The following is a 20,476-nucleotide window of genomic DNA, read 5'->3' as shown; positions in this document are numbered from 1 at the left end:
ATATCTCAGATGCCTCCCTCCTACTCCCATATACATACAGGATGATATGCCTTAGGGTGGGAGAACTGGAGAACTCCCCAGGCACGCAGCAGAACTGAATGTCTGTATTTTACCCTTGTTTAGCTTGAATTGGAGAAAAGGACACTCCAAGTCTTTGGCTGGTCGTGAACTCATGCCACTCTTTTGTGTATGCACGGGAGAGCGGTCATGGGATGAAAGCCCTTTTCCCAGGAGTAACTTTGAAGGTATCTCCTGAAGGGATTCAAATAGTCACTGAAAGTTTAAAACGAAATAGTGCATGTGACATTTCAACAATCAAACAAAAACCAGTGTGGTAATATATCCCCATCCTTGAATTTCGGCATGTATGGACCTACATCTGTCACACAATGACAAGAGACAAATACAAGGAACCTGGAACATCCCTCTTAAAGGAGACTTGGATGACTGACTCTGAAACTGTGGTGTATCCCAAGTAAACACTGCAAGCAGAGGAAAATATTTAGTAGGTAGGAACCACAGTGGAGTTACCAATGGGTAAAGAGAAATATTCCCAGCCACAAACTCCTGCTTTGCATCCATGTGGTTTTGTGAGCCAAGGTCTCAGTGCAGTTTGCTAACCCACTGGTCATGGCCACAGCTGGTTGCTGGACCCTCTCCTGGGCCTGCTGCCCAATGCAATGAGCTTTGCAATGAGGGATGTCATCTGTTGCAAAGAATTGTGTTAGTGTTCCCCAAAAAGAGGGTGTCAAATATATAGCCCAGAGACCCATTATATGCAGCCTACAGATCTCCCACAAGTCTCCCATCCCAGAGGCATGCCTGTGTTGCATCAAGGAGGGTTGAACAGCAGTTCAGGAGTGAGCACGATGGCAAAATGTAAGATCATGCAATGCCATGTAGTTCCCATGGTAAGGCTCGGCTCGTCTGGTACAAATCCTCCACTAGTGGCTATGCTGTTTCTGCACCTGAGAAGGCTTTGGTGCCGTCCAGGGGAAGCAATAGCCAAGGGTAAAAACCCTCTCTATTATCTGTCTTTGGGTTTTTGGATGCAGCCTGTGCCAAGTGTCACCATATTAGATCAGGGTCCACCATAGACAAGGAGTTGGATGCTCCTTCCCTACAGCCTCACCTTCTTGCATGATGGGAACCCAAAGGAGCAGACCTTCAAGTGTGTCCAAGCTCTGCTCAGGGGAAGTGAGGACTCATCCCAGATCCAGTGCAGCTCCTGATCTGGATGACTTGGGAAACTGAACCCATCAAAGAAATGACATTTAATAATGCAGCAAATACCAAAATTCCACATGTAGGAACATGGGACACCAGCTGGCCCAACAGAAGAAAAACTCTGGGCTGGCTAGGAAGGATCCTGGAAAATCTCTAGGGATCCAAGCTCAAGTGATTTATGGGCAAAAAATAGCTCACATACAGCTTCAGTGTGCACAAACTGGGCAAAGTGAGTCTGTGTGCAACACTGAGAGTTGTACCAGCAGTCTTGATCCACCCACATGAGAATATTTAGGAATGGAAGACAGATGCAAAACTGATGTCAGGACAGGAAAAAAATGCTGCAGTAATGGGAATCTTCAGTGGCTTGACTTATTTATCTTATGAGAAAGAAGATGGAGAGCGACTTAAGTTATGAGGTGGAAATCGCAACAATGAAAGGGACATTGGATCCAGCACTGGAGGAAGGCAGAGGAAGCATCCAGGGCTGGAAGACAAGCAATTTCTACTACCTGAAATGTGAGATTAAATCACAACTGTCTACCTTTCAGGAGAAGAAGCTCAGTCAAACACCAGTTATTGGGAATGCAGGTTGCGGAGCAGACAAGAGGTTGCATGTGTTGTTGGTCCCTCCTGGCCTTAAGGTCAGTGTAACCTTAAACCAACTCCAAACTACTCAGTGCCAGTGCGAATACAGGTTAATTTTAACCTGTGTCCTGCTGGGGAAGTGGCTCACTGGTGAAGGACAATCCTGACGTTTGGGTGCATACCCAAACCAATTCAAATAACACTGGGATCCAGGTCATCCATTGGGTCCATCTCAGCATCACACAGCACAGAAGAGCATCCTAGACTTTAAGTCCTTATTCTGACTCCAATAGAATCTCTGAAACCTACAGAGCTTTGGTTATCACTGACTGATATTATGCCAGCGATAGAAATACTCCCAACAAACCCTTTGTAGACACAGCACTGCTTTAAAAAGCTGTCATCCGTGGCAATTGTGTTCTATTCTCCAATAGTCTATATTTAACTGTTGAAAATTAGGCTACAGACTGAATTCTTCATGGCTGCAAACACTATCACAACTTCGGAGTGTTGGTTTTTCTTCCCCTGTCAGCTAATTAGTGGTAATACAAATTTCAATTGTCGTCCGTGGTTGATTGCAACAGACCATCACATGTGTTACAATAAAAGCAATTTCCTCTGCTCCCCAACTACTAATAGTGGGTCTTAATTAGCTAAGGTTAACAAAGCATTGCATTGTGCTCTATCATTGTACATCAAACGATGGAGGGAGTATTATTTCCAGAGCGTCAGGATCCAGGGTAGCTGTTATACTACTGCGAGTCTGCTCCACAGTAACATTAAACACCACATACACAACTGTACAATCCTATTTGCACTATTAAAAATTATAAATTTGGAAAATGCTTGCTTTAATTTCCAAAGCTGATTAAAAAGTTTGCATACTTTAACATCTGTTCATGATTTCAAACATGGCTTTCATAAATATAAAGCTAATGTGGTCTGGCTCTCCAGCAAAATAAATCCTATTAAAAAATAAGAAAAACCTCTTATTATAGTAGGTTTCTTCTTACATGAGTCCAGCGTGTAAAATGTATGTTTATTGTCAGCAAAATTTAAAAAAAGCCCTCCATTGAGCTGTGGTGAGCCCAGGCTTACCTCATTGGAATGTGTCCTGTTCTGGTGCTTGGCTCTGTCCGAGGCATTGGAAAAGGCTTTATTGCAGCCTTCGTGTTCACAGACATAGGGTTTTTCTCCAGTGTGGGACCTCAGGTGTGTCTTTAAGTTCTCCAGGCGGGAATAGGCTTTGGAGCAACCCTCAAACTAAAATAAAAAAACACAAGAGGAGTGATTAATTAACCAGAAAAATTTGATTTTCCCCCTGCCTAAACCCTTCTCATCTGTTTCTCATTCTTTCTTTTTTTTTCTTCCCTTTAAAGGGCTTGTGTTTTAGGGAACAACATCCACTTTGTTAGGAGAATTCGCTTCGCTAGGCAGGCTGAGAGTTTCAGCAGTGAGTCATGTTTAAGGTGCTGCTCCTTGTTGGGTACGCACCTGACTTTTCAACAAGAGACTCTTTTTCCAGCGGGGTTGAACACCCTTCCACTCCTCCAAGGGCTCTTTTAGCAGCTCTGCCTCCTCTGCAGCTAACACACTCAGGAACGGAAGCCCTCTCCTTCCCACCCAGAGAACTGATGGCTTCTTGACAGTTTGACCAGCCTTGCCACTTCACTAACACCAGCACTGGAAAGGCCAGACCATTCTCTAACACACAAGCAGAAATCTAGCAAGCTTTGAAGTTTCCCAAATTACAGCTTGGGTCTACTCTCGGAGGATGCTGTGGTCAGACCGTCTGACATTACCAGTTTAAAAAACAACTCTCAATCTTGAAGACAGATGGACTTTTGGATGATAAAACAGGCCAGGAACCTTCCTCCTGGAAGGAAACCAGCTGCCCACACAACGAGAAGGAGCAGCTTGGGAGACATGGTGAGGCTTCGGGTGATGTAGTCCTGCCACCCTCCACTCTGGCAGGGCTGGAGACTTCTCCCTGCACCTGCCCTGTCTGCAGCATGGGAGGATTTTGCCTCAAACCAAGGAGGCTGTCTTAGAAGCTCTTTGATGAAAAGAAGTGGGAGCTTGCAAACACTGGAAGAGGTTTTAAGAAATGCAAGGCTCCCTTCCAAATTCTAGCTAAATGCTGCACTCACTGTTCAGCTGGGAGCATTGAAAAGCCCATTCTGCACTTCCTATGCAAGCACCTTAAAACACACTTTAAATTTCAACAAGCAGCCCCTCCTGTTATAATGTACACAAGCTACAAAGTGTTGTATTTTAGTCAGATCAGTTAAACGTGTCTACAAGTTCAGTCCAGATGTGACAGGACTTCACATTGCTATGTTTGAGTCTTGGCCAGTGCAGAAATTGGTTGTCATAGCAGGTCATGCCACAGCTCAGTGTCAGATTTCCCTGTAGGCAGCTGAGTAGTCCAGAGATCTGGCCCTTTTGGGCAGAGGTCAAAGGCAGCTGCATGCAGTAGCAACGGTACCTGTCTTCTTGTGCTCCATGGGGATAGGACTGGCCTGCACTGCTAAGGAGTGAGGCAAACATGCAGCCCATGAAACCCATGAAGCACGTAGGCACAGGCTGATCCCATATAATTTTGTTGTGCTGGAAAAGAAGTAGGGTTTCTTAAGCTTCCTTTTAAGGTTTAGCATAAAGATGATGGACATAAGACAAACTGTTCCCCTCTCTTGAGATACCCAGATCTCTTCAAGGATGGTAGAAGCATCCTGCAAGAGCTGATTCCTTCCACAACTTTGTCAGGGCATGATGGATCCAGTTCCCCTTCCTCAGACAACTTTCATTAGCCCATTTGGCCCATAGAACATGCTGCAACTTTGGCATAGCACAGTATATCTCTCTCTTCTCTTGCCCTGTGCAAAGAGTCTTTCGCAACTCAAGTCGCTTATGATTATTGAAATACATCATTCCACTTGCTGGAAAACAAAGAGAACTCAGCGTGACGCAACTCGTGTCCATTCTGGTTTTGCTGGGTACTGACACAAAAATGCAGTTTTAAGAGCAAAAGAACTGAGCACATATTTTCAAATAAGAATTTCTCAGCAAAGCAGCCTGTGCATGTTCAAAGCAGTTGTTCCCACTCTTATGCGTGGATTTGATTATGTCAGTGGGAGTTCTGGCTGTCATGTGTTGAAATAATCCTTGACCAAATCCCAGGCTGCAATTGGGCTCATCTGTAGCTTTATGTACACCACAAATTTCTTGTCTGAAACAAATGGTACTTTGAAAAATCACTGCCAGACTTGGACAAGGAATGGTCTGCCACAGAAGGGCACCATCTGCAGAGCTGCCATGTATCCCAGGCAATTAGAAACTGATGGTACTCCAGTTCAGGGACGGTTGCTGTGACATATCCCACATGGAGGGACTGCAGTTCTTCAGGAGGCAGAGGAAGACTTGAGACTCAAACACCCACAGCCTTGCCATTGCTCCAGTGTGACACAACTGAGGCTTGAAAGAGGCAGGATTGTGCAGCGGTGCTGTTTCCTGCTCCATTACAGCACTGCTGCTTTTTGTCTTCTGAGTCCCTCTACCTGCAAGGGCAGGGCTAAATTTTCCCTCACTGCTCACTTTGTAGTACACCGATGATCAATACTCCTTGATACTTTTAAGGAAGATTGGTAAAGCACTAGAACTGGGCAAAGTGTTTTAGAAGATTAAAACAAAGGACATGGCCCTGTGCCCTGGGGAGCTTATGCTCTAAATTAAATGAACACAGGGCTGGAAGATTGATAAAGGATTCATGCAGCAAGCAAATCATACAAATCCTAATATTTGTAAGCAGGAGCTGAGGCAGAGCCAGGGAGGGAGCATGGCTGGAAGTGACTAATGGAGCAGAAGAGGAAGAAGATATGGGAGGACGGCTCAGACATCTGCTGAGCAGAAAGAGAGACTCATCCCTGAGACTCTGAGGAAAGGAAAGGTGTAATGCTGACAGCAGAGGAGTTATGAAAAACTGGCAGGAGAAGGCAGGGAGCAGAGGCTATCAAAAGACAGGGGTGGACCTTCAGAAGGAAAAAGAGCTGAAGCATATGTTGAAAGTGATGGTGAACACCTCTCTCTACCAGTTCTCTGACTCTCCTACTAGTTGGCCACAGCCAATAAAGCCCACAGCTTTCTTCTGTCTTGTGCCCCCGTCAGGCATCTTTTGCTGCCTCATGTCAGCCAGCAGTGCGGTGGAGGCCTCCATGTGTGAGGGCAGATATGCGCTTTGATATCTTGAGGTTGGGGAGGAGGGAAGCCCAGCTCTCCCATATGATAGATGAGCCTGTACCCACAGGGCTGAGGTACGATATAACACCCCATGCTCTTCCTTAGGCACTGTTTAACACCAGACACTGTGCTGCTTGCATGCAGAAGGTCTGGGGATTGAGCTCCTCTTGGGCTTTAAGCACCCAGGGGTTGACTTCACCTCTGGATTAAGAGAGCAGAGGCAGGAGGTGTTGGTCCAGCCCCCAGGCTGGAAGGAGGATTGTGGCACACTTGGGTATGGGGGTGAGGGAAACTTGCAGCACCAGCAGCAGTACTGGGTAATGCTGAGACATGAGCAGCTTAGGTGGTTGCCCATAGTGTGAGTTTACTGGATTTCCTTCTTGGATGCAAGCAACTGAATTGGCTGGTTCTCCACCTTAAGTGATTTTTTCTGAGTCACTCTGGATCTCTGTGGTAGACCTGAGCCTATTTTCCCCAAGGAAATACCATTTTGCCCACTAACACCTTGACTACCCTCCTTGACCACTTGCCCCATCCCCAGGGTGTAGCTTGAAAGTAGCTATAATCTGGACACAGAGGGCTGGACTGGCCCTGAGCTGGGTGCCAGCAGGAACTCTAGGAGAGCCCTGCTTGAAGCCATGCCTGTGTCCGTACACACATTTCTGTGACCACCAAAGTCCAGTGTCCCACTTGCCAAGCTGAGCTGCACCATGTGTCCCCACCAGCTCACCGTGCACTTGTGGGGCTTCTCTCCGGTGTGCCTTCGCATGTGCACCACCAACATGTACTGAGCCTTGAAGGGCTTCTGCTCCCGTGTGCAGTCCTGCCAGCGGCAGACAAACTCCTTCTTCTCCCCGTGGATGTGATCGTTGTTGATGTGCTGGTAGGAGAGAAGGGACAAGCAGGTCACTCCTGGAACAGCTGACACCAGCGAAGCATGCGGGGTGCTCTGAAAGTCAGCAGTTCCCTCCCCAGTGCTGGTGGTCAGGCATTGCACCTGGGTCCCAGGTGCACAGATAGCACCAGGGACATGGGAGCCAGCTCTGCAGTCTGGTGTGTCCTGCAGGAGAAGGTACACAGCACCCAGCACACCAGGCGCTGGTTTCAAAGCAGCTATGTACTGGGAGGCTTGCAAAAGCAATAGGGACCCATGGTGCCAGGGAAAAAGGAGCCCTCTCAGTGTCTCCCGGACTGCCCCATGTCACCTTTGGGGAGGATGACAGAGTCATTTTTGTCTCTGCCGAACCCTCCTGTGCCACATTTACGCAGCTGGGACCCTTTCCTGGGGGGCTCCTGGAGGATGGGGAGAGGAGGAGACAAACCTCAGTTGGACTTGATGATCTTAGAGGACTTTTCCAACCTAAATGATTCTATGAGTCTCAGACAGCCTGTGTGCCAGCCCATACGCCGGCCCTAAGACATCCACCTGCTGTCCAGTGTTGGCGGCTGGCAGGAAATGACAGCATCTGTGAGCAATGCGCCAAGGGAAGCTTGGTGGCCTCAATTACTGCTAATTATTTGGGTCCATGAAATCCTGTGCCGGGCTGTTGAAAAGCCAGACCCAGAATGGTGCCTTCATCCACCCTGGGAGGAAGACGAGGGTCTCTTTTTCACAGCCCAGGGCAGATGAAGCACTGCCGAAAATAAACAGAGCCGGAGACCAGCCCATCAGCAGCGCCATTCCCGCGGCGGCCTTGTCTGTCTGAATGGGGTCTCACTGCCAAAAATAATGCCTGTCCTTGCTCCTGTGTTTTCAGCAGACATTCACTGACAGGAAATCCTAAAATAAACCACTTTGGGTTTGGGTTTTATTTTTTTTTTTTTACGGTGAGAATTTTTTCCAGCCCCCGCCTTCATCCCCCCCAGCCAAGGCCAGGCACACATGTTGTGGCTTGGGATGAGACTTTCTCGGGGTGGTAAGGCAGCACGAGGACACAAAAACACATTAAAACAGAGTCACCGACCTTCACAATCCCAGACGAATCCAGCCCCTGCCTTTTGTGTACCGTGGTCCAATCCTGGGGCACCAGGTCTCCCCAGGGGCAAGAGGAGGTGCATGGCACTCATCTGGTCCTGCAGGCACCACAGGTAAACGCCAAGAAAAAAGACTGTGTGCCAGGCGGGTCAGGGGAGGCTGGGTTGTGGAGAGGCTTTGTATGGGTTTGGAGCTTAGCTGCCTATGGTTCTGGTTTTATAACATGGCATCGGTGGGAGATTTTAGCCTCAGATTTTACAAATCTGGTAAACCCCCCAGGAGACCACAGATACGCTAAACCACATCCAGACCAGACTGGAAAGATAAATCTCCTGGCTCTGTTTGCATGGGAGTCTGACTTGCAACTAAGACTACACACGGCAGTGCTAGGAGTGGGGGAGTGCACAGGCTTGCCCGTTTGGTCCTGCTTCGGCCAGAAGAAGACACATTTGTGGGAGGGAATTGTAGCCCCGCTTCAGGCTTATTAACCCACTGTCTGGGCAACATCTGCTTCCCATCACGCAGTGGAGGAGCAGTTGCACAACTCACCACACTTCGACTATGGCTCTGTAGCCTCCATCAAATCCCCACCTGTCCAGAGACTTTGCTTGGGCTTCTCTCAAATTGAGTGTGACCTTTGAGGCTGGGAGCAGCAGAAGTGCTTGCAAAAATATGACCTCACTCCTGCTGCTCCCTGTTGACATGCACTTCTCCCACAAGCACATTGCTCCCTGTGTATGGGGAATGGACCCTGCACACCGAGGTTCTTTGCACACAAACTAGAGTTTTTCCATTCATGGTGTGATGCCACCTCCTCAGAAGTTGGCCCACGACATCTGTATTTCATTTGCATGTGTATCTTGGGCATCCCAAATCCACAACCCCATGTTGCTAGCAATCATAGTACAGAAGCCTCCGTTTTTATAACCTTCCAAATTTTGGAAAATCTTGGACATTCTGCCAAATATTTTTCTTTGGGTTTTCTCTGGAAATAAATTGTGCTGAGCTGCCTGGATCTGCCCTGCACTTTGCTTTGGACAGAGTTAAAGAGTTTTTCTTATGTCTGAGAGGGAAGTGCACAAATACTGCTGGACCAATGTGAGCCCAGCCCATCTGACAGGGCTGTTGTGGTTTAACCCGAGAAAAGCAACACCCTGTGGCATGCAATGTGCAACCCATTGGGCACCTTATCACTCATTTGGCCATGAAAACCATTTCCAAATCTGTCCATACTCAAGGACTTGTTGCACTGACCAGTGACTTCTGGAAAAGGTGGGCAGGTGCTAGCCTGAGATGGAAGAAGAGCACATGTCCAAAATTGTCATTTAAAGTGTGGCCTCTCTGGGCTAAGATAATGTTTGTGTGCAGAGCTTGGGGAAACAGAGACTGATGCCTACTTGGTGACATCTAAACATGACTAAAATGAAGATACATAAAAAAGGGTAAGAGCAGACATGAGCCTTCAGGAAGAGGACTACACGTGAGTAGTACACACGGGTGGCCTTTGGCAGGCTTGGAGCCCTAGTGAGGCAAGCAGCAAAAGGCTGAAAGGAAAGGAGAAGATAGAGGGTCCTGTTGTGAAATTTGCTGAATCCAACATTTTTCTGCAAGCAGCAGGGTTGCTGGGGCTGCTGAATTCCCAGAAGCTCTGGGATGGCTTCAAACAAATGGGGCTCACACCACAGACCCAAAATGAGGACTGGGAGGGTGCTGGGCTGGGGGCAGGATGGGGCTCTGACACAGATCACGTCTGATTTTACAGGCACTCACTCTGAGTTTGAGGAATTTGTTGACCCCAGAAGCAAAAGGAAACCAAATGGTGGATTCCCAGGAGAAGGAAAGCACACAAAATGTTCTTGGAACTAATTGGAACCGAAAATCTGATTAATGACTTAGTTTGGTGATCCTTCAGAGAGCAGAGTTTTGAGGCTGGTTTGGGGACCTCACTGATTATGGAAGCCCTATTTCCCAATTTTTAAAAAATCAACCCACTTTCTATATTTTGGGCCCTGATGGAGACACTGGAGCATGCCTCCAAACTCTGGAAGTGCTCTATTTTAGTGGAGGGATGAGCTAGGCAGGTCAACAGCCCCTAAGTGATATGGCCCCACAGGTCACGTCACAGTAGCATTAAAAGGCTTTCACAGCCTGGACAAGGACTGAAGACAGTATGGATGATCCCTGACCCATAGCTGGTGTAGGTGTGTGGGGAGGCTCAGTGAATACGACCAGCAACGAGGGAAGGGCTCAGCCCCTTGCCCTATTTTCTGATCAGGTCCTTTGCACAGAGCCTCCTGTCATTGGGTTGTGCACAAGGGAGACCAAAACTGCAGCCTCAGCAGCCGAGAAGAGAGCAACATCAAATAATCTATGAGAGGCTTCTTGCAGCTAAACTCCTCGGGGAGCAGTGACCTGCTTTGGCAGTGTTTACACACCGTATCTCTGATTTGCACCTTCAGTATCTCCCAGAGTGAGCTCTGGCTGTACAGCAGCTAGTGATAAAAAATGAGGACAAGTGCACAGAAACCCAAATTTATTGCTGGGGTTTCCTCCCAACCATTACTCACATGGACGAGCTGCTCTTGAGTGTCATATTCCTTTGTGCACCCTTCCCAGTGACAGTTCGTCTCATAAATAACCTCAGGCTCCTGTTTACATTCATCCTTATCTAGATCTTCTTTCAGGTCTGTCAGATGCTCCTGCAACACACAACGGTGCATTGTATAAGGTGAACTTCTTTCATCTGAATTCCTCCGTCACTCATAGATTACAGGGCAGGTATCAACTGATCACAAAACCGTGCTCATTGTGGCAACATAACATACTCGATGACTGTGAAATAACGAGTTACAGAGTTTTGGTAGAAATGGATCAGAGTTAATGACAAGACACGAAACACCCCGAAGCCATGGTCAGAGCGGTGCCTGGCTCCAGCCAGGCCGTGGGCAGTCCCAGGAAAGGCTGGAGAAAGGAAAAAGCTGGCTTTTGACCTTGGTTGTGTTCTTTGCTGGAGTAAAACTACTGATGTGGGGGGAGTGGGGAAATATGGGCATGAAGAAACCATAGAGCAGTCAGAGCCTAGTGGTTACCACTCTCACCTGACATGGGTTGGGGAGGGGGGGTCCCGTTTTCTTTTTTGTATTCTTTCAACAGATGAGAAAATTATATCTAATCCTTACCCAAAGATTTACACCTGCAGGGTGGTCCACAGTGACAAAGTGGTGAGCCCTCAAAGCACTCCTCTGAGATAGGGAAATTTGGGAAACTTGAGCAAGACCCTGTGATGAGTGGGTTGCAGAGCAGAGAACCAGGGGCTCTGGACTCATAAATGAGTTACTTTAATGCTGGGCATGCTGTGAGCTCTCTCCTTTACTTCTCTGTCTAGCCAGCTCCTCAGTGCTAAATGAAGCACAGAAGATTTTTGTTATGGCTGCTATGAGGATTAAAGCATCAGCACGTACACAATAGTGTACTGTACAACATAATTAGTAAAATTCAGAGGTCGGCTCTGCATGTGTCAGACACTCACACTACAGACACAACAATCAGCGGCAAATATTGGCTTGGGAATTTAGCAATACAAAACCCTGCAGGTTTTGACCCCCTTCATTCCCTTTCCTCCCAGTTACTCTTACTGCCCAGCACAGAGCACCCTGCCTCCAGGGCAGCTTTAGACAGAAGCGTCTGGGGTGATTGACCACATCACACACTGTTCCTCATGATCTGATGCTCCAGCTGGCCCCATAAGTGTGTAGACACATCCAGACCCATCTCAAACTGCCTGTGACCTGCCCAAAAGGACCTGTCTCTCCAGGTCTGCCATCTCCTTCCCCACCAACACCTTCCCAATGCCTACTGAGGGGCTGCAATGATTAATGACTTAATGGCACTATATGGCTTGGAAAGTGAGATGTACTGTACAAAAATTCAACAATTTTTATTAACTAGCTCATGACATACATGCCAGCTGTGACTTTTCAATTCACAAGTTTAGATATGAAGAGGAAGTGATTTGTTTTAATTAGTTTTTAATTTAAAAAAAAATAAAAATTGTAAGGTGGCTCTTGGGAGAGGAAACTAGTAATTTACACAAGGACTTCTGGAGATTCAAACTATATCAGAGCCCAGAGCAATAGTCTGAGAAAGTTCAAAGAGCAGCTTCTTTTTCTTGCAATTCCTATTTGGTTGAACTGTGAACATTATTTTTGTTGAAACACTTCTCTCCATGCAAAGTGTGGTCTCTGGAAAAGTGAAATTTTCTACTAAAAATCTTGTTTTGCCAAAATTTTTATACTTTCTGTTGGAAAAGTGCAATTGAAAACATTTTAATTTGTTGAAGAGGATTGACTTGTTTCATTTCTGGCTAGTTCAACGTTAATCTGAATCTGTACTGGAACTATTGTGGTATTGTAAGAGCACAGGTCCCTCATGCCTGGTGCTCCACTGTGTCCCACAAATCTTGTCTGGATTGCATTTTTTATAGCACAAGCCATCGTGAGAGATACTGTCTGGCCAAGGATTTTAAACACCCAAACCACAACTCACATGAGGCGTTTCCAGTACAGCATTTCCAAAACAAAACACACACATGCATGCTTTATTTGGGATGGCTGAACTTCACACTCTGAAAAATAATTAACTGACTGTAACTCAACTTTTCAGCACAGTCTCCTGCAGAACAGGAATCCCCAAATTGAACAAGTTTCTGTTGCTTAGACCAACTGAAGAGGAGACACCCATTACGTTCAGTCTTACAGTCTGTTCTCCTTGCCAAGAATGGGCTGTCTCTTGCAAGGTACTTTCCAGTAATTTCCCAGTCAATACTGAAATGCTGCAAGACGTGAAGCCTACATTTCCCTTGGGGTATTACTTCACAGATCTCCTCATTAGGAACTATTAGATGACCAGCATGTATTTTCCTTCTCTTAATTTTGCCTTGCTATTCTAATCAAGACTTCCTGCACCACTTTAATGATTCTCCCCCTTCTTTCAGTGCTTATTGCTCATAAGGCTCAGTGGATGAAACTCTGGGGCAGGGCTGCAGGGGTGAGCCGGGCTGATGCTACCCAAGCACTCCCTGCTGTTGGGTGCACATCTCTTCAAATTGGAGCAGAGAAAGGAGGATGACACTCATCGAGCAAGCAGCTGTCTGATCCACAGCTCTTCTGCTACAGATGCTTTGAGAAAGCAGCTGACGGCTTTCAAATCCTTTTTCATTTGCCACAAGAGAGAAATGCATGGCCCTATTAGCCCGGGTGGTGGCCAGATTTGTTTTTCAGGGCATGTGCTTTTGCAGCAGCGTGTAGCTGCTCTCCTAAACTCAAAGCTCCAGAGAGATGCCTCTTTGCCCTAATCGTGCTGACTACAGCATGTTTATCTTTCCCTGATATGCTATCTTCATCAATTTTACCAGCCCCCTGATGACTGCACACGTTGCTGTCCCCATGCATCATGCTGAGACCTGCTCCTGAACCAGGGCAGAAGAAGAAATTTGTCATCAACTCTTCCATTCGCTTGACAATAACACGGCCTAATATTTCATGAAAATGAAGTGCCCAGAGCACTCCTGATAGTTTACAGTTGTGATAAAGGATGGTCAGATGGATACTGTCAGCCATTAAACAGTTTGCAATCACAGAGCTCTGGAAAGAAAGTAAAGGCCTTTGGGCCCTTCTTGGTGTCAAATGTTGTGTCATCGGTGTAAAGGATGTTTCTAGGAGCAATTCCTCGTTGAATCAAGAGGTTGTCCTTTTTTTGCAAGCTTTCTACCTACATGCAAGATTCCCTCGTAATCTATGTTTGCTCCGAGACACCAATGCTACTTGCTTTGCAGCCCAGAAAAATCAGACTTTATTTTTAAAGTTATTACACTCGTAATATTCTCTCTCTCCTTTTCTATCCAAGCACAGCAACAACAAGCTGAGTCCCAGGCACCCATCAAATGCTTCACTCAGTCACTGCAGCTCGCCCTGTACCTTGCTGGGCTTCCTGCTGCAAGAGACACCTGCCTGCCTGGCAGACTTTGATGCCTCGCTCCCTGCTGCAGCAAGAAGTGCCAGGAGTATCGTTCCCAAGGACAACCAGACCCAGGAGCTTGCTGCCTCAGCCCCACAACACGTCTCACACCAAGGTTACCTGTGTGGTTGGGGACGCTGGGGGCAAGCCCTCAACTTCAGTCTTGACTTTGCTGCGCTTGTTAATTACTGGATTGACTGTGCTGCTCACGGCCGACTCGCTGTTCTGCTTGCTCTAGGAAAGAAAACCAGGCAAGATATGGCACCAGGGTTTGGGACGAGACACTGACTGCAGCCCACCTCTTCATTAAAAGTTCACTGAAAAATCAGTCAAGGTTGAACTTCAGGAGTGGCTGGGGACAACAGGGTATTGGCCTGCTGGCCTGGGTTTCACATGAAAACTACCCCGTGTGGGTTTGTGCAAGGCAGAGATGGAAGAGAGGGAAGTCAAGGACAGTATCAGCTTCTGCAGGCTCACCAGTGAGCTTGACCTTGCTGCTGCTGCTCCATTTCAGAGCGATCCAGTCCCTGTCAAAGCCATCAAAAACCTTATGCAACCTCTGCCTAAGCCATGAATTTATTTCTCAATGCGATGAAATGATTTGTTGAGAAAATGAATTCCTGGGGGGAGTGGGGGGCTCTGGTTACATGCGAGGGCTCCAGCGTGCTGGGTGCATGAAAGACTATGTGTATATTTTGCTAAGCTCTTAAAAAATGAGAACAACTTCAGGAGAAAAAACATCCCATTGTATGTGCATAGAATTGGAACATTAACATTTTAAATACACTCTTGCTAATTGCTCAAAATTGGTCCTGCAAGTTATTAAACAGAGGCATAACTCCTGCCAGCCACATTATTTTGGTAGCCAGTTTGTGAGAAGAAAACAAAACCAATCAATCAAATAACCTTCAATAACAAGCAGAGTTTGCAGCGCAGCAGCCATGAGAAACCCTAAAACAATAAACCAGTCTGAAAAGTTCAGTATGATACAACTGAAACAACAAATTGAAATGGGTGTGAAATGAGGTGAAATAAGTCTTTGGGGAGAAAAGCAACTGCAATTTAAACTTCCAAGGAATGAAAATGGGAAGGAAAAATGATTAAAAATGTGCTAGACATAGTCACTAAACCTGTGCATGTGGAGGACTTGTGCACACATGCATGTGCCTGTATGAACTCACAGGCATTTGCAAGGATGGATTTGAGGTGTGGGATTTCATACGCATCATAGCATTCCTAGTTTCCAAAATCTGGCCCCTAGTTTTGCAAACCTTAACAGTAAAAAACAACAGCAGGGATACCCCAGAGAGAAAGCTACTGAAAAAGAAGGAACAATAAGTAAAATGGCTAGAGGTCCTAGGTAGGATGCACTTATTTGTTAAAGAAGAAGGGAATAAGGTATTTTAGGAACATTGGCATGGTTCACATCAGTAGAAAAAGGAAAGGAGGGATTGGTGAAGGAACCAAGCTTGGTTCACAGTGCTTGGGTACTCATCTGGCAAAACGCTGCAGCATGTGTTAACTTCCCTCAATTTTAATAGCACATAATATGTGTTCAAAGAGATTTGTAGCCTCAGATGACCCTGTATATCATGTTCAACACTTTGGTGGTTCAAGACCTTTGGTTCCTGTACAGGTAGGTATGTGTGTGTGCAAGGAAGGGAGGTGGGCACAAAATTTGGCTGTGACTAGTCCAGAAATGCTTTTCCAGGAGGAAGAAAAAGCAACGTAAAGGGAGAGCATGAGTAAAAAGAGAGTGGGTAAAACTCCCAGAGCCACCATGAAGGGTAGCACTCACCCCATGGAGAACATGCCTCCATTTCCCCATGTGCCATGCATGGAGAGAGCCAGGATGGCTGTCCCTACCTGGCTGGAGTCAGAGATGCAGTTGCTGTTGCTGTTGATCTGTGCTGGCGGTGGGTTGACGGAGATGACTGCCATGTGCTGCCGCGGGGGGAAAGTTGGGGACGGCTGGATCAGGGGAGGAGTGTGTCCGAAGGCTGAGCTCAGGCCTCTCTGCTGGGTCAGGATCTGCTGGTATGTCACGGGGTTAATGGGGTGGGGGAAGCTGAACGCTGGGCTGCAGCAATAGGAGGAGGAAAAATGATGAGGAGTTATTTTAAACAGTATTTATCACATTGGCTAGCAACTGATTCAAGTTTGGCTTCCTGGAGACTCCAGAAGTCAGGCTGCAATGCCCCAGCTAGATGCCTTCAATGCCACGATAAGGCTGACAGCCTGCTTTACTGCAAAGACAGGATTTGTCTTGTGTGTGCCTCAGCAAACTTGTGAATCATTTCGACCCACACGTCAGACTGACTGTAATTTCTTTGCTTCCTATGTTTAAAAACAGTCAAAGCCCTTGGCAAGGAGTGCAGAAGAGGATGGGACTTGGACACATCTGGCTTTGCAGTCCCCGAGGCTCCCGGATTTTCCCAGGCAGACCTATTGTGCAGACTCACAACTTTGCTATCCTTGATATAAAAAACCAGCATCACTTGGCTCACCTGGCACAGATCACAGTGAGGATGAATAACTATCCATTTAACATAGTCCAAAACTATGCAGTTTACTCTGCATTCAGGTGAGGGGAGTGCTGGCTCAGGGGACTGCTGAAGTATGTCACCCTTCATCCGTAGGTCACTGGTTCAGCTCCAATCTAGGTCAGCAGTGACCAGAAGCACCAGCAGCTCCTGGCTGCTTGGGCACTAACTGGGGGCAACAGGTCCAAGCCAGGATGCAGCAGTCGACAACATTAAAAATGTTGCTTCTGGAAACAAGAGGTTTACTCCCAGGGGTGAGTCCCTTTGGCAAAGATGGAGAAGCAAGGGAGATGCTCTGCTTCCTGTACTCTAGGTAGGTGATGCACAAACCATAGACTCAACCCAAAAATCCATTATTTGCCACCTTTAAGAGGTGTCTGCTCTGAACCTTTACCTTCATGGTATTTTCCCTCGCATCACCAAAACTGCCCACAGTGTGAGTGCTCAGAGAACAGGGCCATAATTAGCAACATGCTTCATTTCCAATTTTGCTTTTAGAGAAAATACTTATTGCCGGTGACCTTACCATTAGTATTTCTGTTCCAAACCAGTTAATGACAACTTGACCAAAAGAATAAAGGGCAAAAATCACTACAGTGTAAAAGAGCTCAGGGAGTTAAATACGTGCCGTAGCAAATGAGGTGTGATAGCAGGCTACTGCACAGCTTTGTTAATGTTACAGCAAAGTCCGAAAATGACTTTCTGAAGTGCTACTAGGATCTGGGTCTGGGCAGGTGAGAAAGGATTTCATTCCTGCCACTAAGACATTGTTAAAATATTAACAAAAAAGTCTTTTCTCCCCAAATTGCTGACAGTTATCCTGTTATATATGTAACCCATTATACAATTCCTGACATTCAAGATACACCTTTAGAACACTTGGAAGAGTTTCAAATTCAGTATTATTACTTGATTACTCCCCCAGAGGCCAAAACTGACCATTGGGTCAGACTCTGCTGATTTATTGAAAATACCAGATGCTACCTTGAAAAGCTTAAAATCTGAGTATAAGATGAGATGCTACACGTATGCCCAGTTAAAGACAACAGGTGACAAGACTAGAGAAATATGATTACCAGACAAGAAGTTGCTATTTGTTTAAGTTAGCATTATGTTTGATTCTATAGCCAACTTCTAAATGATGCTGCCAGATAAAGTAACTGATAAAATTAATGTTACTGTTACTAATGCCAATGTCTCTGTTTTCCCCTACAATTTTAGGAGTGCGTGTTCTTTATAAAACCTTGCTTTGCAACATCAATGTTAATTAGAACTAACATTTTTAACAGTTAAGTAATAAAAAGAATAATAACATTGTGAAACTTGTGTGAAGCAATCATGGCAGGAATCGACAACAGTGAGCTGCCTAGTGTAAGTGCTTTTTAATTAAGGTTTGAGCAAAACTTTACTCAAGGGCTTAGATTTGTTTTAAATATATTTTTAGAATTAGGCTCTTAAATCTGCCCAGGCAACATTCTTTTTAAGGATGTGGACCAATAATTTGGAGACTACTTTGGGGCAATCTCTTAAATCAGAGGGTTTCTTAATCATTCCAACGGCTCTCAATAAGCATATTTTAGGTGAATTTATTCTCCATTTCTGCTAGCAGGGAGGCATGATCATACTGTAATTACTGGAAATCTGGTAACCAATAATCCCAATCCACCTCTCCCCCCATATGCCATGAAGTACCCTTCCGCATGCAAAACCAGATGGGGGTCTTTGATTTAATACACTACACAGCCCCAATGCACAAAAGCAGAGGCTGAAAGGAAAGGAAGGTCTCCCTTGCTGGAGGATCAGCCCTCCTTTTCCAGGGATGGTTATGCAGCTGAATGAAGCCGGTCCCAGAGCTTTACCTGATTGTCCCAGCAGATAAATGGCCGTAGGAGCCACTCGCCGCTGAACTGCTTCTGGAGTTGTTGATATACGCCACGAGAGAGTTTGGGGAGGTCCTGATCATCGTCTGGAGATCAATGCTGGCATCAGACAGCGGGGAGATAGACAGGGCTCTTTTTCGGCTTAATCTTGGAGTCACCCGTGGGCTTGAAAACCGAGACACTGTAGGAAAGAGAGACTTTGTCAGACAAAACCAGGGGGCTGCTCCCTTCCCGCGGGGGGGCAGGAGGTACTGAGACCTGCTGCGCTTGTGACTGCTGTGGGATGTTCAGGAGCTGAGAGCAGTGCAGGGACCCGCTGCACTTTGACGGGAGGTTTCGTCTCTGCTGGGCACAGAGTGACAGGGGTCAGGCAGCATCGCGAACGCTCGCTTGCTTTGCCCTCCTCCGGGGATAAACAGAAGCTTGTCCACCACCCCCTTTCATCGGCACTAAATTAACTTAAAATTAAAAGGGAAAAGGCCCCACAAGCTTTCCGTGAGTGCAGCCGTCCCCGCTGACTCGGTGGCAGGAGCAGCGAGCCAGAAGAGCAGCGCGTCAGAGCCGGGGCGACCCTCGGAAATGGTGCGTGCGCTTGTGTGCGGAGGGAGCGGAAACCAAACGAGAGCGAGCACAATGCGGACCATCCAATTAACGACGGAGGCGAGGCTCCAGGAGCCCCGAAAGTAAATTAAGAGTTTTAAGAAAACCAATTTGGCAGCTCAGGCACGAAGTTCAAGCTCTCCCCCTCCGAGGAGACCTGCCAGTGCCTGGACCCTATTAGCAATTGTCAATCATTCGGGCATGAAGTCATTTCCAACCCTGCCAGTCCCGTTTGTGGATCTGCAATACATGGCGAGTTACTACTGTATGAATTTGGCCTCCCCCAGTGTTTTGGCATTGCTAACTGGAACGACTGACTTCATCCAGAGGAAACTCTGCCTGGGCCTGACCCACCTGCAAATCTCCGGTGTGGCATGGACAGGAGATGGGGATGGGCGATACCACAATGTTCCCCCATACCAGGGTACCAGATACAAAACCTGCCCGAACCCTAGCCCTGCCTGGAACATCTTATCCCTCCAAATCAATGTGAGCAGCATTTAAGTTTCCTATTTAAAAAAAACAAAGAGATTTCTAAGGGTAAAACATGCGACTCAGTCATAGGGTCCAGCTGGTAATCCCCATCAACCAGCCAGGGGGGCAGGAGGGCTCAGCTCCTCCAGCTCCTTCCCTCGAGGAGCACAGCACAGTATTACTATCCGGCTTTTCCAGCGGCGGTCTCCCCAGAAAGCTTGCTGTGGGTATATACTGTTAAACACTGTGAATAAAACAGTATCTTGCCCAGACAGGCAATATGAGCTGTTTTCCTCTAGGTGGTTGGGGGAATGGATTTTGGTTGCATATCACCAAGTACAAGCCCAGCACTTTGCAAGAGCATAAACTTTCCAGCCTGACGACAGTGCTGGTATGTGAGAGGGTGAATGGGATGTACAAGGAGGTAAAATATATCCTGCCAGTGTGACCAAATAGTTCCTTGATTTGTGTTGGCTCGCAGACGTTTGTGTCAACATTTCCCTGAGACCAGTGGCTGGGTTGCAGTCTCCCAGTCTCCACATGACTCACCCGTGTACCTAAGTGGGTCTGTCATTACCATGCGTGGGAGCTGCGTAATCGATGGGTTTTAGTACCACCGTCCCCTTATTACCCATAATGTTCCTCGTTGCACAAAATAAATTACTTGCCCAAAGTCCCACTGAAAGTCCAAGGCTAAGCTGGTACTTGAAACAAACACTCTTGTGACTTTTGCCCTATACCTAAGAAGCTTCAAGAGTTGCTAGGTGCAATACTGACAATATTGGGAATTTCTCCTAAAAATCAGGTTGTTACACATCTGCTGAACACGTTCTTCTTATAGTATTTTGTATAACCACATTTTGCATCCTGACAGGGCAGGGAGAAGCTTGAAAACATAACTTAAGGATCAGGTAGCAAACAGAAAGAACACACAGGTC

The 20,476-nt window shown here is 46.7% G+C and overlaps 1 protein-coding gene across 2 annotated transcripts in view; it reads right to left on the bottom strand.

Moving 5' to 3' along the window:
- GLI2 (GLI family zinc finger 2) overlaps positions 1 to 20,476 on the bottom strand; it is a 144,063-nt gene that overhangs the window by 8,660 nt on the left and 114,927 nt on the right. The window contains exons 5-11 of one of the 2 annotated variants that reach the window (XM_010285386.1): positions 18,444 to 18,645; positions 15,908 to 16,121; positions 14,162 to 14,275; positions 13,988 to 14,001; positions 10,594 to 10,759; positions 6,782 to 6,931; positions 2,914 to 3,078 (exon numbers count right to left, since the gene is read on the bottom strand). In XM_010285386.1, the coding sequence (XP_010283688.1) occupies positions 2,914 to 3,078; positions 6,782 to 6,931; positions 10,594 to 10,759; positions 13,988 to 14,001; positions 14,162 to 14,275; positions 15,908 to 16,121; positions 18,444 to 18,645 (1,025 nt within the window). The remainder of the gene's footprint in view (positions 1 to 2,913; positions 3,079 to 6,781; positions 6,932 to 10,593; positions 10,760 to 13,987; positions 14,002 to 14,161; positions 14,276 to 15,907; positions 16,122 to 18,443; positions 18,646 to 20,476) is intronic. The other variant, XM_010285387.1, reaches the window with a different exon arrangement.

This window comes from Phaethon lepturus, unplaced genomic scaffold (genome assembly GCF_000687285.1).
Source record: "Phaethon lepturus isolate BGI_N335 unplaced genomic scaffold, ASM68728v1 scaffold10784, whole genome shotgun sequence".
Taxonomy (NCBI): Eukaryota; Metazoa; Chordata; class Aves; order Phaethontiformes; family Phaethontidae; genus Phaethon; species Phaethon lepturus.
Note: the sequence above shows the minus strand (reverse complement) of the source record. Positions and strands in the feature narration are given on the sequence as shown.